This window comes from Thermobia domestica, chromosome 16 (assembly GCF_964235325.1).
Source record: "Thermobia domestica chromosome 16, izTheDome1.hap1.1, whole genome shotgun sequence".
In the NCBI taxonomy this organism is placed as follows: domain Eukaryota; kingdom Metazoa; phylum Arthropoda; class Insecta; order Zygentoma; family Lepismatidae; genus Thermobia; species Thermobia domestica.
Genome location: NC_137469.1, coordinates 2200000 through 2219347, shown reverse-complemented (window position 1 = coordinate 2219347; position 19348 = coordinate 2200000). Strand labels below are relative to the sequence as shown.

At 35.7% G+C, this 19348-nt stretch overlaps 1 protein-coding gene across 1 annotated transcript in view; it reads right to left on the bottom strand.

Moving 5' to 3' along the window:
* Positions 1-10704: 10704 nt before the first annotated feature.
* The window catches only part of LOC145672398 (regucalcin-like), a 45585-nt gene continuing 36941 nt past the window's right edge, over positions 10705-19348 (bottom strand). The window contains exon 6 of the mRNA XM_081741552.1: positions 10705-11039. Coding sequence (XP_081597678.1) covers positions 10782-11039 — 258 coding nt within the window. The 3' untranslated portion in view covers positions 10705-10781. The remainder of the gene's footprint in view (positions 11040-19348) is intronic.

The window sequence follows — 19348 nt, the reverse complement described above, 5'->3', positions numbered from 1 at the left end:
GACTTACTAAATAAACAAGTTTACTCTTCATGTTAGTGGCTTCCTTGTCTACAAGAAGCAAAACAATCGTTATTATTCCCAAATACAATCGAACATAGGTTAGTTATACTTTGTTTTTCAAGAGTCGTGTTGTTTGTGATACAAATTTGAGACTTCTGTTTCCACACGGCAGATGCAATTGGATACATTGCTAGTATAATAAACTTTACAAACAGTTATTGAAAGTTTGGAATAACAACGAAGAATGTATTGGCAGAGTAGAACCAAGTTAAAACGTTATACGAAAACGGAGCAATAATGCGATAATGACATCACTCACAGTACGCTGAAGAGAGGTACAAATCTGATTCACATTCTAACTAACTAAATCTACGGCCCATGAAATCCGGGGGTTTAATGCCGCTTTCATAAAAGCTCTCCATTCATTTCTGTCTTAGCCAACTGGATCTAGTTTTTACTTTGTATTCTTATTTCTGGATTGTCCTCCCATCTGCACCTAGGTCTTCCTAATGGTCGTCTTCCGGTTGGTCTTCCAGTTAACACTTTGAAAGCGTTCCTACTTTCTTTTATCCTAGCTACATGACCTTCCCACCTGAACCTTCTCGACTTGATTACCGTAACAATGTTTAGTAAACAGTATAAATTATGCAGATTTAAAATATCCTAATCCATTGGTGCATTGATTGAGATGATAGGCGCGCCCATGATGACTTTAAATGGAGTTTGACTCCTTGTACTTAAAAAAGCCACTAATCCTCTTAGCTCTACGTTTCCACAGGTGCTGCTCTGACGTAGGATTCTATCTTGGTAATAGACCTTTCTCGTGTCTTTTCAATGTTCCTCAATAGGGTTCATGAGGACTCAAGCTCACTATCCTCAATAAGGCTCGAACTCACTAATTTCAATGCAGCTCAACGGTAACTCAGACTCGGGCTTTCTATTCTCATTGAATCTTGCATTGTGTCGCTCTCCCGCTCATTAACTTCATTCTGTTCTGGTTTCTTCAATGAGGTTCGCCCTGACTGAGGATCGGTCTCAGGTTCACAAGTTACTTACAGGACTCATGCTCACAGGAGCTTCCTCTCATTATTGAACTCGAGGTCGATTAAGCCCGACAGCACAGTCTACAACTTCGAACATTTCTGCTTGTGGCTATATTGCAACTCGGGTTAATCCTCCGTCAGATAGAAAGTCATTTATCACACGTCGGATGCAATGTGGCTGTCAGGCATATGTCACAAATATTATTGTAAAATTGTAATATAAAGAAAATGATTAGTCCCAGATATTGCATCGTCTTCATCTATTTCTCATCACCCTTGCCTTTCGTTCTTCCACTGTTTTCTGAGTCAGTATATTCCCCTTCCTGAAACTTGCCATCAATATCATCAGAATATTCAAATACAGCGGTGCCGGCTACAGAGTTCTACAATAGGGAATCGCAACAAAGAGGGTGGCGAAAGAGAATCCCATTCCCGGTTTTGGCGTCTCCAGTATTTATCACATTGAAGACATTCTAAGTTCTGTTGTGAGGCATAAATATTACAGGCAAAATCACAACGAAATTGCTATTGAACAATTATATTCAGTATGTCTTACAAGGAGAAAGCAGACTTTGGTAAATGAACTTCGGGGACATCTTTCTCGAGGTGGTAGTGCACATTTAAAGTATGAATATTACAAAATGAGAGAGGGCAATAGCCAAAAATAGAGGAGAAAAAGCGTCTTAAGATTTCCGACTTGCAGCATATATGATACGACGCGTAAAGTTGTGTATTACCAAAGGGGATTTCTCACCATCCTCCCTGTCACTCATACTGTCCACAGATATAGACACGAAGCGTCAAGAATATTTTTTAAGCAATGACTATAGTAACCATAATATAACTCATGATATCAATATATTTACGCAATGTGTTACATTTTGTTGCTAGTTAACAGGGGACATTGGAAGGTTTTACAACAGAGTTGGCGTGGGTCAATGAAAACTTGACCCACGACCCACCACCCACCGTGACCCATTCTGACCCTCGACCCACCATGACCCACCACCCACCGTGACCCACTCTGACCCAGGACCCACCATGACCCACTGTGACCCACAATGACCCACCACCCACGGTGACCCACCATGACCCACCACCCACCGTGACCCACCACCCGCCATGAACCACTCTCATCCACTGTGACCTATTCTGGCTAACCAAAATTCATCGTCATCAACTTTGAACATGATCCACGGCTTCTTCTGTACTGACTAAAGAGTTTACACTTGTAATAAAACAAGACTATGAAATTGTCACTAATCGGAGTTTGAATTTCTAGTCAATCGCTCTAGCACCACTCTGTTAGAATAACGGTGGATCTGACCTTTATGATATAAAATGGTAAAGTGTTTGTCAAATTAGTGTGTGCCTAAAATATACTTGTACTAAGACAGTATTCTTGCAAGTGTTAATTTCTGAACGCATTCAAAAAGAAACTTCTATTCGAAGGAAAATATCGCTGTACAATATGGAAAAGGTTATGGTTTCTCAGTTTACAGTATTTTTCTCACAAAAAACTTGAAAAATCAGTTTTTCATAGTTTATAAAAGTGCTCGGGTACCCTATGTGAGAGCATCTCCATAAAGTATGCTCATAATTGTAATTTGTGTAATCACTAAAACACCACGTTCAATTTAAGTTACAAATATGTATAATTGCAATTATTATGAATATTTATTCAAAGTAGTTTACCTAAAACATAGAAGAGACTTACTAAAAAATAGGTACAAAGTTCAATAACACAAATAAGCCATTACTAATACAAGTATACATTTTCTATAACTCCTAATTTTCCACCTTAAAACAAACCTGAAATCGGGTTTATTTCCTGTTGGTAACTTTTTCGTGGTAAATCATCCGCAGCGGAATGATGTCCATCCTTCAGCCAAGAAATAACTAGCTCGTCTACTTTGAGCTTGTCTAGCGGTGGCCATTAACATTGATGAACAACAAGTTAGACAATGTTTGAGCACTTAGTCTATTTCTAATATCAGTCATCTGTAAATTCATAAGGGGAAATCCCCGTTCACACTCTGTCGTGGAAATTGATAATACTTCTACCCGACTTCTGCAACTCCTCATCGGCAATCTGCTTGTTAGACTTAAGTCTGATAACGATTTTTCTTAGTCAGTTTTGAAATACTCAGCAAGAAGTATAATCTCTCTATCACCATACAACATATTTCCCATATCGACCATGTCAGTTGGCAATGTCGACTCATGGAGAACGGAAACTTCATCTATTACGCCTTCGATAGGAAATCTTGTGAATAAATTATCAATTAAAGCCTGATAAACTGATGATTTCTTATTTGTTTATAAATTTAATTTTTGCAATTACACATGAAGGTTTGATGCCATTACCAAGTTCCCTCCCCCGTCTAGAAAGCGAAAGGGAACGAGGTTCCTGCAGTGTTCAGAGATGAATGAGAATTTCCCTCCTTCTTCCCCTTCGATTACCACACTGCTGTTTGCCATGTGCCAAATTACGATGAATTTAAATTAAATTATCATAGTATAATTATTTCCTTGTTGAATTATCAATACTTTTCAGTGGAAAAAAGGATGAAATTTCAAAGTTCCTAATCAAGGTAAGTAGACCAACGTAAAGGGAAAAAAGTGTAAATTTTCGATATAATTATGCGTACAATCCAAACTTAAAATTTCCGTGTAATTAAGCTTACAGTACAAATTTTATGCCTATTTTAGTCACAAGTTTTTGGGTTGATTGCCCTGTGCTGTAAGCGCTCCATATAATAAACATAAACTTTACCAATTATTATAGTACAAAGCAATGGATATATGAAGCCAGGCACTGTATTTTTTTTATTTTTTTCTTAAATAACATCGATCGTTTTCGATCATTTTTACAAACCAACTCACTACCAATTTTCCATATATAGAAAGTGCCCCCTCCCCCATAAAGGAGAATTTAAAAAAATGCTAGGACACATTCTGTTTATTTTCAATAAAGAGTTAATACACTGAATTTCAGTTCCGTAAGTTTAACGGCTTGCGAGATACTCTTTTTTTTTCGCAAAAATTCGGATCCTCTCTATCTCCTTAGGATATTATGCATTATAATAAAAGCAATATAACATCCCAGTTTGGATTAAGGCCTAACTATATACCAAAAGTAATTTCATTTCACTTTGCAATTTGACCGTGATGATCAGGCACACATAGTTACATTCAATTTTTTATATAATAATTTATATATTACAGTGATTCAAAAATTTATTTTTTCCAGTAGTTAGCTCCTCTAAAAACTCACAGATCTCGAAAGCCAAGTAGTAGTAGAAGTCCTATTGCTATTATTACTATTAAAAATATCAATATCCAAAAGTCCTGAAGTTCTTTTTTCACTTGGTTAGATATACTCACCTCAGGTAAGTAGACAGAAACAAGTGGAAAAGGAAGGGAAATGAAGGTCTTGAAAGTAAAACGAAGACAAATTTATCAGTCTTCAGAAGATACTGTCTACAATGCAGTGAGCAGAGAGGGTCGGTAGATCAGACTGAGTCGGTGGGTCGCAGTGGGTCATGGTGGATGGTGGGTCGCAGTGGGTCACGGTGGGTGGTAGGTTACAGTGGGTCATGGTGGGTGGTGGGTCGCAGTGGGTCACGGTGGGTGGTGGGTCACAGTGGGTCACATGCTGTTGACCCACGACCCACTGACCCACGCAGAAAACTTGACCCACTGACCCACCGACCCACTGACCCACTCCATCTCTGTTTTACAAATGATTTGAACATTTTTATTGTTTTATGCATTATAAACATATGGTAAATTAAAATCTTACTTGTAGTTACAAATGGCTACTTCATCGCTTAAAGCAAAAAGCAAAAAAAGTTGACTCGTGCAGGTAACGAACCCTCGACCCTTTGCACGGGAGTCGTAGATTATCCTCACTCTGCCATCCGTCACTTGATAACATCATGCGTCATATCATATATGCGCCGAGTCGGAAACTTTAAGACGCTTTTACTTCGCTATTTTTGGCTATTACGCTCTCCCAGTTTGTAATATTAACTCTTTAAATATACACTATTACCTCGCGAAAGATGGTCCCGAGGTTCATTTACCAAAGTCTGATTTCTTCTTGTTAGTACAAACGAAATTACATAAGTTTATTTTAAATAGGGTACTCAGGAAAAAGAGTTTCAAAAGTGAAGACAATGGATGTTACCAACACTGCTCAATTTTAATTCCCAAGAGATTCTTTAACAAATATTCGGTTTCGTATTTATTAATATATAGTAATTAACGCTGAGGTTTAAAGTGGATACAAAATACTAACTAATGGTGACAATCGGATTAGTTTCATTTTTACTATATTTACAATATCTAGTAACTACGAAAATAAGGACATGATAACATTTTCATGATGTACTGAACTTTAAGTATACATTCGAACTCGATCGTTTCTAAATTAATTGAATCCTTCATTCGAGCATTGATTTTCAGCGCCAAAATGTTGACTTACTGTTTAATGTATAATCTGAATCACACATGCACTATTGTGAATTGAACATTGGTATTCCATGCCAAAGACGTAATTCCCAACCATATATCGACGTTGAAACACTAAAATATGCACAAGTCCCGCAAGACTATCGGGATCCGAATTTTTTAGCCTCTGTGAATGTTTCCCGCCTTAAACCTATCTTTCGTGAGTTGACAATTGACTATTCTTTGCTCATTGATATTTTATAATTACTCTATATATTTGAATTACACACTTACATATTTATCTGTTGCTTACCATGCCTTCCATAATCCATGCTTTAATAGTAACATTTGAAAGATAAGTAAGCTTAATCTTAGAACGTACAACGTCCTTCCTAAAAGTCCTACCATGTTTATCTATAAATTAGAGTACTTCGTATATGTTCAGCAGGACAGAATGTTCTCCTGGTGGGAAGAGCATGAACTCTAGTTTTAGCGCAAAAAGGAATCATGTTGGTACGATTGTTAGTTCACTAATAGCGGGATGTTTTCTAAAGGTGATCGTGTGTACGTTTACACTCCTTTTTTGATCCACCAATCATGTATGGAGTAGAGTGAATTTCGGTGATAACTGGACACTAAACCTACTCTTATATTGTTTATTGTATATTTTAAAATGCGTAATGCTGGAAGGTTTCCGTTTTTTTTTTTTTTTTTCGGAAGGACAAACTCAGATTCTTTCCATTTAGGAGATGCGTCCTACCGGCAGGACGGTGGCTTGTGTACAGAAGTCCTTCCGGAAGAGCCTTCCGGCAGGACAGAGGCTTGTACGTTCTACCATTAAGAATATTCTTTAGTTACTTAAATAAAAAAAAAGCTAAACATATATTAGGGTATATAAAATTATAAAATTGTAAAGTACATTGGAAAATAACTTTATTTCTTCCTTGACAATTATTTGTATACTATGAGCATCGCAAACCAAACAATGTTTTGGCAATCAACTGCGGAGTCCTTCTTGACCTTGAAGGAATGTCTTTGTCTTTTCTCGATAAAAAGCAGAGCAAATCCCGTCAACAGTATGACAGCACAGAGTTTAAACCTATTTCCCTCTCTTCCTCCTGCCGCAAGAAAGTAGAAGAAATGAAAGGGACGTTAAAAATGTGAGTACATTTTATGAAGTGCAGGCGTTTAAAGAGCTGTTCTATGAGGCAAGGGAATGCTAGAACAAGCCAAGTCGGAACATGTGAATACAGGGTAACATCAAGCATTGTGATTTACGCTATGTTGTCAAATCTGTCATGGACATCAAACAGGGTTGCTGATTTCACACTAAAACAATTAAAATTTTTGTTTGGTTGTTCCTCTTTCGTATACAGGAAGAAATGTCCATAATTATTTTTAAAAATATTTTTGTTCTCATTAATCGGGAAGGCACATGACTTTGTGACTACATTATAGAGGCCTCCTGTTCAAACAAATATGCTACTTAATCAGATTGAAAAACAACCTTTTACTTGTCGTTTTCATTCACAAGGCTGTATGTATAAAAAAATAAATGAATTTATATTTAAAACAATTGACTTTCTTACTAATAATTATTTTGGCGTATTGTGCCAGCGAGATCTCAGGTACATTCTCTGACTTCCATGATGTCGAATATGCTAAACACGTTGTTTACAGGCATATGATTAAAAGTTCGTTCAGCGGCGAGCTCAATTCTGAATCAAAAGATGATAGTCCGAAATTGGATCATTTGTTTGCCTGTGAGATCAGTTACTCCTTACAAAGAGTTAAATTTCCATTAGAGCTCATGTAGTCTGGATCCCATCTTAAGCTCTAATTCACGTTTTATGTATTCATAGTGCTGGTATCTCCAGACAGTAATACTTGTTGGAGTCCACCTTATCGATTGCTTCCTATGTGAAATGTCCCAACTTGAATTCGTAAAGAAAAATTACTTGCTGTTGTGTGTTGTTTATGTTGCAACTTCATACGACTCTGTTCAACAGCTCACTGCCTCCTGACTATCTGGGAACTCTAGCCTAACTTTGTAACGTGTACTGAGTTTGTGACAGTAGACAGTGACCTTACTGTATCCCTTACTGAAATGAGTTTCCCTCCTGATGTCAAAGTGGACATTTCATTCCGACCAAGATAATAATTCGATATCTTTGTATTTTAAAGGCATAAATACTTTAGTTTATGATTTTTAAATACTACAATGAGACTATTATAATCTGTATTGTATGGCCAAAAAAAAAAAAAAAACTATGTAAACACTTGGCTGAAATTAAATTAATTTGATACAAAAAATTAAATAATCTTTTGCCCATTGTAATGATTTTTTTCTTTTTTAAGCTCGGGTAACTTACCGCTCTTAAAGTATTTATATTTACTCAGATGTCAAATAAGATTTGCAAGAAAAGTCAAAAACATTGAAAATAAGCCTTTAAGCCGTACAAATATTAATACATTTACAATTCTTTTTTCAAAGTTCTGTGGTTGATCAGCTTTTTCATTTTCTTTTTTTTTTAAAAAAAGTAACACGGTTAACGCTTGTACTAAAGTTCCTTCGTTTTCCATTAAACAGTTTTTTAGTGTAAATTTCGGAAGGTAACTCTAATTAAAATATAAATTTCGTTTTTATAGATTTTGACACTATTTGCTTGTGGAATGTTGACGATGTTCTACGATTTGATCAGGCCGAGATTGAATTTTTTAAAAAGATATAAAAACAGTGCTCTCTCAATGAATATGCCATAGTTATTTCAGTCATTGGATAATTATTTGGACTGTTTAAAAGTACGCCGCATGAACGAGAACAATTACTATTCTATAACCCTTTCAGAGCTTTGCCAAATATCCATAAGTCATTAAACCTCTTCATTACCTTTGTCTATGTAAACATGTGTTCAGTACTTGCGGAAACTTTTCTATGCATTTAAAAACTAAGAAATAAGATGCTTTAACTCAAGATAACAAAAGTGAATCACGTTGGTAATATTATAATTTTGCTTCGATCAGGCAACACTGCTAAGGTGTAAATTTAGAAGAGAATTTTGTACATATTGTTCGAGAAACATCTGAAAACGGATCTAAAAAATTTAAACAAATAGTAATGAAGTTTCCATACGCTAATTACAAGTGTCAATGGTATGAGAATTAAATTAAACTAAAGGCACAACCGCAGATGTAATGCAGGACTTTAACTTTGGAGTGGGCTAGCTTTACGATCTTCTACTCGACTTGTTCTAGCAGTATTCAGATGGGATTCATTTTTATTAATTCGTTCATTTCTCAGGAACGGTAAAAAGGGGTGTGTTTTTGATTTTATAATAGGATAAAATAGGAACTTCGTTCATTTTTAAAGGAACGCGGCCGATAACTTTTGCGTTACATTTGTTACTGTCAAGCGATAACTGTATTTTCATATTTAAAATTATTCTTAGCGTGTTTTTCTAATTTCCTTGATTAGGAGTAATGAAATTCTCAGAAACAGTTCACCTGTACCAAGAAGAGCTTTGATTCTTTACCTTTGTCTATGTAAACATGTGTTCAGTACTTGCGGAAACATTTTAATCTCAAAGCAGAAGTAGGAGGAAATGTTCAGCTGCAGAAAATCTTTAAAAAAGGAAACAAAGATATTTGAGTCTAAGTGAGATTATTTGTAAAGTTGTAAAATTGTATAAACTCTGATGAAAACTTAGCAGATAAAGGTGTAAGAGGAATCAAACCCAAAATCTCCTCGCTAATAACTATATTTCTGTCTCTTAGTTACGGTAGAACTATTTCAAAGGGGTGAAGACATGCTGAAGAAGATACAGATTTATCCGCTAACTTGCTCTGTCATGGATTATTATTATTCATATGATTGAGATACTTTGATGATATTCAAAGATTTAAAAAAAAAAAAAAAAAAAGATAAATAAACTTTGCACTTCTAAATGGTACAAACAGAGTGAAAGAGTATTGGCAGTGGGTAAGAAGGTGAATAAAAAAAAAAGGCCCACATCTGACACATTTCATATTCTTATATCTTCTGCATCTTCGTCTTCTGATACTGACTTCGAATACTGAGGTTACCAGGTTGAGAGTACTAGTCTGCCCTTGGTTTGGATCTCCAACTGGTTCACTTGGAACTGCATTTGTCCTGTCTTCTGGACCTGTTGCCTCGCTAAAACGGCAAGAAGTTAGGGAGGAGTTTCTACGGCTAAGTCAGTGGTTCAAGCCTCTTCTGCATGGAACTGATCATGGGTACAAAGGTTCTTCTCCTTGTATTGTATGAATTGTTTCGGCGAGGACTGAAGCTTAATGAAAGAATCTGCGTTAGCTGATACCAAACGAACAGAATCTCTTGACCTTGTGACATTAGTTTTAAGATGGAAATTTAGGTGGTACGTCGTTTACCTCTTCCTGGATAATTGTTTATCAGGTTCAGGTGCAAAGGAATGGGGAAATAAAAACGACCACAGAAATATTGAGAGTAGCAGAAAAAAGTTAAGCAATCCAGAAACTGCAAAGTTCATTCTTCTCAGATCTACAACCTTGGAATTGGTTTGACGTTCCTGTCCTTTCTTCAATATCGTAAGGCGAATGTTTTATTTCCGTGTACCTTTTTCTTACCACGTTTGAGAGTAGTAGGAAGAAAAATACTAGAAAGATGCAAAAATAGAAGAGTTGAAAGTAGTAGAGGAGATCGTGTCTCGAGATTTTACATTGGAGGGCTTTGTCTCCTAATTACATTCGATCAAGTCAAGCAGATTCCTACCCTGGATCAGTGGCGGATCTAGAAAGTAAAAACTGGGGAGCAGCAGGAACCCAGACTATGATAGATATATCATGAGTTTACTATAAACTTTTTAAAAATATGTAAGTAATAGCTTAAATTATTTTTGTCACTCAAAAACTGGGGGACTAGGCCCCCCGGCCCTGGGCTACATCCGCCACTGCACTGGATGATGATTAAACATGGAAACCCTGCTGCTTCTTTCTTGTAATACTGGATAGTCTTTGACTTATCTCTAAGGCAATATCTAGTACCATTATAATATAAGGAGTTACTCTCGAAAATTCCTAGTTAAATGTTGGAATAAGTGTGTTAAGGTAGAGATGTATTATACTCAGAAAAAAAAAAAGCCTTCTCGATACGTTTACATGCCTTGTGTGAAACATCAGGCTCTGGCTTGAATTGAAATTCATCTTCTTCATACTTAATTAAACGTTATATATATAAACCTTTGCCTCCATATGTTTTATTTACAAAACTTTATACAAAATTGTAATTTAAACAAACTTTCTTCGAAAGTCTACGTTGAATGGGAACGGTTGCGTTGGATATCCCGTGACACCAAGGCCTGTAACTCGGAAAACTGATCCGGCCAACGGTTGCTTAGCAATTTCTGAATCCGACATCCTAATGCGTGCAGTGGAGACATATAATTCGTCCAAATTTTGACCTCCAAACATTACAGATGTCACTTCTGAGGCAGGAAGATCGAGGTCATAGAGCAGTTCTCCTGTAGTTGGATTCACTTTCAGTACCTAAAATAAATAAAATATTCTATTTGTAATAGTTGAGAAAGAACTTTACACAGACAAGAATACATACAGATAAGTAACTTCCTATATGTACTATGAAAATTCGTTTTGGCCGTCTGCTCGACAAAAGAACCAATCAATGTTTGATTGAGTCACACCAAGTTAGCGCTGCTGTTGGTTGTATCACATGACGTCATGGATAGTCGTAGCAATCAACATGCATTTATCTACTTCATTTGTTTCTGGGAATCAGTGACGGATCCAGCCCAGGCCGTAAGCCTACGTTCCCCCTTCCCCCCGAGTTTTTTGAACGACAAAAATAATTTAATCTATTACGTATATACTTATATTTTTTGAAAGTTTATAGTAAACTTACGATATATTTATTATAGTCTGGATTCGGGCTCTTCCTTTCCTCCCCCCCCCCCCCGTTTTTACCTTCTCGATCCGCCACTGCTGAACACTAGGTGCTGTTCAGAAATATCAGATAGAGACGAAACTTCTTCGTTAATGCAATATGTGCAAAACGTTAAAAAAAAAAAAAAAATGAGTATATGTTTCAGGAAACCTCAAACTTTTCGTTTCAGAGCCAGAAATCACGTTTATATTATCGCGAATTTTTGCGAAATTCGGCGTTACTTGCGATAAATGCGAATAAAAACGAAAAAGTGGAATTCTTGTTAATTATTGCTAATATTAAGTAAAAAGCGCATCTCCTATATTATTTAAGTTAGAAAACGTTGCATTTACGAAAAAGCTCTGTGAGTTATTTGATCCAGAAACTGTTTCACTTCATAAAAATGTAGACATCAACAAAACTGATTTGTTGTTTAAATCCTTGACTGTGTTTTGTGTTGAAAATGTTCATGCTCTGTTGGTTGCTTACTGTGAATTTTAAAGTAAGGCTATTGAAGTTCTCAACAGTCAGGATAAGGAAGTTGACATTGTATCATTGTTAAACAGTTGAAAAGTTATTTGCTGTTATTTGCTGTCAGCTCATTACGTTCAGTATGGTTGCAGTCTCGAGTGTTGATGCCGAGAGATTCTTTTCCAAGTATAATATGATTGTTACTGACAGGAGAACAAACTTAAAAGAAGAATTTGTAATATCTGCTAAATGTTATGCTTTAACTAAGGATGAGGTTAGAGGAAGTGTTTAAAATTTTTGCATTAATTTCTATACTTAGTGAATATATTAGCTAGAATGTGCACGTAATCAAGATATATCCTCATTTTTGTATTAGATATACAAGTTACTACCAAAAATATACTGTTTACAAGTTCCATATTTTTAAAAAAATGTGCTACATTAAAAAAAATAAATGCGACAAAATGCGAAAATTGTGATAATTAATGCTACAAAATACCAAAATTCAGGAGTTTGATGCAATAAGGTCGTAAGTCTGAAACATGCAGTTGGAGAAAAACAATGTTGAAAATTTAAGTAGTGTTTTTTTTTTTTTTTTTTTTTTTTTTTTTACATAAAACAATGTAATATGCAGCATCTTATTTCGATATTGAATTGAAATGTTACCAAGAGGCTAAACAAGCATGGCAAAAGCCACAAATGCGTTTGATGCAAGAAGGGCATAAACTCGCTTACGCCCTTATTACATCAAACTCCTCAATTGCTGCGAAAAAGTTTTGCCCCTAGAGATAGACAACCTTAACCCTCTTGGATATTTGTCACCTACTCAATTGTTTGCGCTTTTCTAGCCGTTATTCCCTTAAATAGAAATATTTATTTTATTTCAATTTCTTTAATACTATATCTAGGTTTGGATATTCATCTTTCTGTTTATTTTCTTCTCTGTGCACAACAAGATTCTTTAATCACATGTCAGTCAACGGTTAAATTCGAAATTTCTATCGAGCTGACGTCATATCGGAACGTAGTTCCTTTCTTAAGGAGCAAGAAGAGCTACTGTATCTATCATGCGACTGCGCATGTGAATTCCAAGTTTTTTGAGTTTAATGTCTGAACGTTTCTCCCATGGAGTTCTGGCATTTGAAAAATAGTGGTTGAACATGTAAATATACAAGAAAAGTATTAGAAGAACCAGTAATGTTTATATGATTCAGGCAATTGAGTATTCAAAGGTAAATTGTGGCGAAGGAATGTACGTATAAGGATTATTCAATGGAGAGATGGCCACCATAGCAGCATGTACCAAATTTCACAAAATTAAATCCCCACGTTAAGCGGGTTTGCATATCCAGGCTCCTAACTATGAAAACATTTACGCTCACTCCAACCTCAATCATTTCACGAATTCAACCTGTTTTACGTATGTTATTAGGACATAATATCGATAGTGATTTCTTCTAAAAACACTTTTATACATTGCAAGAGCTGTAACGTCCAAATATTTACTGAAAACTCATAATCGTATCGGAATAAACAAAAGCGAGTATGGAACAGTAAACTGCTTTCACAAAAGGCAAAAGAACATGTGCAAAGGCATACAAAACGGTCGAGTGGTTTGGGTCGATACACCATCAATCACATGTTTGTGTGTTCAAACCCGGTAGCAAGTTGTTTCTTTTTTAAGTGTCTTCCTATTTTCATCCGGAGGCTGAAAATATTTCTTTGAGCAACTCATTGAAAACTTCTTTTGTTTCAAATTCGATTAGAACGGCACATTATATGAATTGCGAATCATAAATCCATAGCTAAAAAAAAAAAAAAAATGAAGTATACTCACTACTCCATTAACCTCTGATTTGTAACAAAAAACTATTTATAAACAGTGGTGACTTCAGAAAATTATCCTCGGGGGGAATTTCAATATGCGGGTGGGGGGCAAACATTGGTAGTCCACATTGAGCACGATCGAATATATGGTCCTGAAGGCGGAAATTTCTTAGCTCGAAAGGGGTCTCAAATTCTCCGTCAAATCACGTCCTGAAAGTATCATTGCTTAAAAGCTTTTCGTAGCAAATATAATATTACACTTGTTTCTCGTTCTACATTTAGAATTGGTAAAATCATAACTTACAGAGGATTATAATAAAAGCATAAAAATTACAATACCAATCATGTATAAATTATCCTGTAAGTTACCAACTTTGGGTCAGATTAAAACTCAAATATTTGTTTTCGGATTGCACTTAGAAGTAAGTCCTCTCTATATAATCCTGATTGGAAAACCATGTATAACTCTAATTAATTAATCAATATTTATACAAATATTTTTTTTATTTTACTATTTTTACTATTCAATATTATATACACAATCAAAATCTCGAAAATGTATATTGTACGAGTGCAGATTCGGAAATAAATGATTATTTATCATATATATTGGTCTCTATTCGAAATTCTATTTAATCGAATCCGACAAGAACACATACAGATCATTGAGAACGGGTGAGAAAAAGGTGCTGTATCCGGCGGAGACTCGAACTTAGTTCGAATGGTGCTTTATAAGCCGAACGCCTTAGACCACTCAGCTATGGTAACAACTAGTAATTGTGGCAAAGGCTTCGAGTAGTAGTACTTATTACAGAATAACGTTTTCTATTGCCTAAAATTTAAACCTAATTTGCTTTGATATAATATATCTATTAATTTGTTGCATGAACACGTTTTCGTTACTTTGATGAATGATGTATGTTGTAGATATAGATTCTATTACACGTTTTTTCGTAAATATTATAGAAAGTATCAGTGTTATTTATGATCTTTCATGGAAATTGACTGGCACATGCGCAGTACACAGACAGTTCAATTGGAAGACGAGGAAGGAAGCGCTAACACACTGTTAGAATGTTTCCCTCACAAGCAGTAGTTCCCAACCAAGGGACGACGGGACGCACTTCATCCTTCTGGGGTGGCGTGAAGGGTTTACGAAGTTCCTTCGTTGTGTTATATTTCTTGAATGATTATGCACAATATACAGTCACATCTTCTACACATTTGGAATTAATAAATCGTAGTATAAATAAATCGTCCTCCACACACAGTGATTGTTGCTTTTCCAAGATTATAAACTGGAACACTTTTATTTCAATAGAATATAAAAGTTTCAATGGGAGGGGTTACAACCCCCCGGGGTCTTTGATATGTCACCGCCTAAACTGTAACTTTCAAGTTAGAATAGAAAAATGGAGACATGTGACCTACTAAATATATTTTTAGTTCATTATACATTTTCATAAATAAAATATCCACAATTACAATGACAGTAAATGCTATGTAATTATTGTAAATATTTGTACTTTCATTTTCCCTCTTTCTTCTCAACTGAGCTTGAAAAATGTAAAAATGGGAGGTTAAGAATTTCAAATATTACGTATATTTTAGCGTATTACGAAATTATAATTAATAGAATCCGGCAGGATCACAAACAGAAACGTCAAGAAGAGGTAAAACCAAATTGTACTGTGGTGGGATTCGAACTACTCTTGAACGGTGCCTCAGAATCTCTAGCCGAATGCCTTAGTCCACTCGGCTAATGTCACAGGTTGAAAGTATAGTAAGCGTGTTTCGTGTTGACAGTATGAAATTTATTTTGTGTTCTCTGAAGTTTAAGCCTATTTTGGCCTGATGTAATAGTCTGTTGAAATTGTTTTATGTTTGCGGTATTCTTTACTTTGACGAGTGATGTTGTTAATATAGGTTCTATTACGTATTCGTTCATAAATATTACAACAATTGTCAGGATTATTTATGATCTTTCATGAAAACTGACTGGTGCATGCGCAGTAGAAACAGAAAGATGCACTTTACCATTTGTCATACACGCCAGAACGCAAATTTCTAACAGGTTCTGAAAATGCCTCGCTCTAAAGGTTGTGGAGAACTGTCTGTTGCTCTGAGAGGAGAAATCATAGGCCGAGCAAAAATGGGACAAACTGTGCCTCAGATTGCTGGAGATCTGGTATGTGACAAGAAAACGGTCAAGAAATGGGTTCAGCGACATGAAGAAGGTGGTGAATGGTTCAGATCTCGGTCAAGAAGTGGAAGGCCAAAAGTGACAACTGCAGCTCAAGATCAAGCTTTAGTTACAGAAGTAATCAACAGACCTCTACGCCACACATCAATCCTCTTGGACAAAGCCAGATAATATAATTGTTCTCACGAAACAATAAGAAGAAGATTATTGGGGGCTGGTCTACACTGTTCAAGACCCGCTAGAAAGACTCTCCTGACTGAAACTCACAAGGCCAGACGAATGGAATGGGCACAGAATAACATAACCCAACCTCAGTCATATTGGGACTTAGTCATCTGGACCGACGAGAAGGTTTTCAAGTCTAACCAACAAGGCAGAGTTATATTGTATAGACCGCGCGGAACCAGGTATGCTGAACAAAATATTATCAGAACTTCTTGTTCAGGACAAATATCAGCACACTTTTGGGGATACATGACGGCTGCTGGTCCTGGAGGTTTGGTTGCGGTGCCTGAGAGAATGAACAGCAGTGTTTACATTATTATCCTCGAAAATACGTTGTTACCGTCCTTAGAAATAAACTTCCCCGAACAGGAAGAATATATATTTATGCATGATAACAGTGCTGTTCACACTTCCCGGCAAACACGGAAGTGGCTAAGTGAACATCCAGAGTTAATTTGTATTGAGTGGCCCCCTCTATCCCCAGATTTGAACCCAATTGAACATCTCTGGGCCTACATGGTGTAAGAATGGGAAGAGAGACGTGAAGACAGAGACCAAACGTTTCTTCAAAATCATGTTATGGAACTGTGGCAACATTTTCGTGACACACCGTCTTGCTCGAGACTTGTATCTAGTATCCCCTCCAGACTTCAAGAAGTTACTGACTCTGGAGGTGACTACACGAAGTTACTGACTCTGGAGGTGACTACACGAAGTACTAGTGTGTTATTTTTTGTGTAAACATTTATTTAAGTTTCATTTATTTATTATATTTTTTCAAGAGCAATACTTTCGTTTTTCATTCTTTTCCTTTGCTTGTTCACTTAGTTCGTTAAAACGTAAAGGAAGAGTAGTATATCTTCAAAAAGTATTTGTGAATTTACTTTGAACGTTTTTAAAAATACATTTACTTTTTTTTTCTTACTCTATATCATGCCCAATATTACTTTCATTTCAGTTAATTAATAACTTTATTTCACACCTCGGATAAAAGTATTATTGTCTTTTTAACGATGTTTTTCCTTTTGATTGTGTAATTTCTAGTTTCATTGAATTATCTCAATTCGAATTAATAAATCACATTTTGTTTATTGTCCCCTCCTTAGCTAGGTTCGAATTCGAGAACAATGTGGTGTAATTTATGTTCTTTATTCTTCATATTGTGCAGTAATGACAATATTAATTATTTTTCATGAGTCCAGTTGATCAGTGAGAACCTGGACAAACATTAACCTGGTGATTCTTTACGCAATGACAAGCGCAAAATTCATTTTAGCTGTTCTTTATACTTCACAGCGATGAAACATTCTAACACTGTGTTAGCGTTTCCTTCCTCGCCTTCCAATTGAACTGTCTGTGTACTGCGCATGCGCCAGTCAATTTCCATGAAAGATCATAAATAACACTGATACTTTCTATAATATTTACGAAAAAACGTGTAATAGAATCTATATCTACAACATACATCATTCATCAAAGTAACGAAAACGTGTTCATGAAACAAATTAAAAGATATATTATATCAAAGTAAATTAGGTTTAAATTTTAGGCAGTAGAAAACGTTATTCTGTAATAGGAACTACTACTCGAAGCCTTTGCTACAATTACTAGTTGTTACCATAGCCGAGTGGTCTAAGGCGTTCGGCTTATAAAGCACCATTCGAGCTAAGTTCGAGTCTCCGCCGGGTACAGCACATTTTTCTCTCTTTTTCTCACCTGTTCTCAATGTTTCTGTATGTGTTATTGTCGGATTCGATTAAATAGAATTTCGAATAGAGACCAATATATATGATAAATAATCATTTATTTCCGAATCTGCACTCGTACAATATACATTTTCGAGATTTTGATTGTGTATATAATATTGAATAGTAAAAATAGTAAAATAAAAAAAAATATTTGTATAAATATTGATTAATTAATTAGAGTTATACATGGTTTCCCAATCAGGATTATATAGAGAGGACTTACTTCTAAGTGCAATCCGAAAACAAATATTTGAGTTTTAATCTGACCCAAAGTTGGTAACTTACAGGATAATTTATACATGATTGGTATTGTAATTTTTATGCTTTTATTATAATCCTCTGTAAGTTATGATTTTACCAATTCTAAATGTAGAACGAGAAACAAGTGTAATATTATATTTGCTACGAAAAGCTTTTAAGCAATGATACTTTCAGGACGTGATTTGACGGAGAATTTGAGACCCCTTTCGAGCTAAGAAATTTCCGCCTTCAGGACCATATATTCGATCGTGCTCAATGTGGACTACCAATGTTTGCCTCCCACCCGCATATTGAAATTCCCCCCGAGGATAATTTTCTGAAGTCACCACTGTTTATAAATAGTTTTTTGTTACAAATCAGAGGTTAATGGAGTAGTGAGTATACTTCATTTTTTTTTTTTTTAGCTATGGATTTATGATTCGCAATTCATATAATGTGCCGTTCTAATCGAATTTGAAACAAAAGAAGTTTTCAATGAGTTGCTCAAAGAAATATTTTCAGCCTCCGGATGAAAATAGGAAGACACTTAAAAAAGAAACAACTTGCTACCGGGTTTGAACACACAAACATGTGATTGATGGTGTATCGACCCAAACCACTCGACCGTTTTGTATGCCTTTGCACACCTCCTTTTGCCTTTTGTGAAAGCAGTTTACTGTTCCATACTCGCTTTTGTTTATTCCGATACGATTATGAGTTTTCAGTAAATATTTGGACGTTACAGCTCTTGCAATGTATAAAAGTGTTTTTAGAAGAAATCACTATCGATATTATGTCCTAATAACATACGTAAAACAGGTTGAATTCGTGAAATGATTGAGGTTGGAGTGAGCGTAAATGTTTTCATAGTTAGGAGCCTGGATATGCAAACCCGCTTAACGTGGGGATTTAATTTTGTGAAATTTGGTACAATAGGTCCAACAGGGAAAAGTGATCAGCTAGCCAACTGCCAAGTTTACCGCTTAGTCAATCATTTAACAACCAATCCAACTGCCAGCGTAGCCCCTACGAAAGAAATAAAATTAGTATTACGACTGTGACGCCGAAACCGTTCGATAAATGTCGGTAAATTGTTGCTTTGGCCACCATAAAATTTAAACTACATTGGGCCAACATATTACTATTTCTAATTGCCAACCATGGCAACTACTGCCCGACGTAAAGCCAACGAAGTTATGTA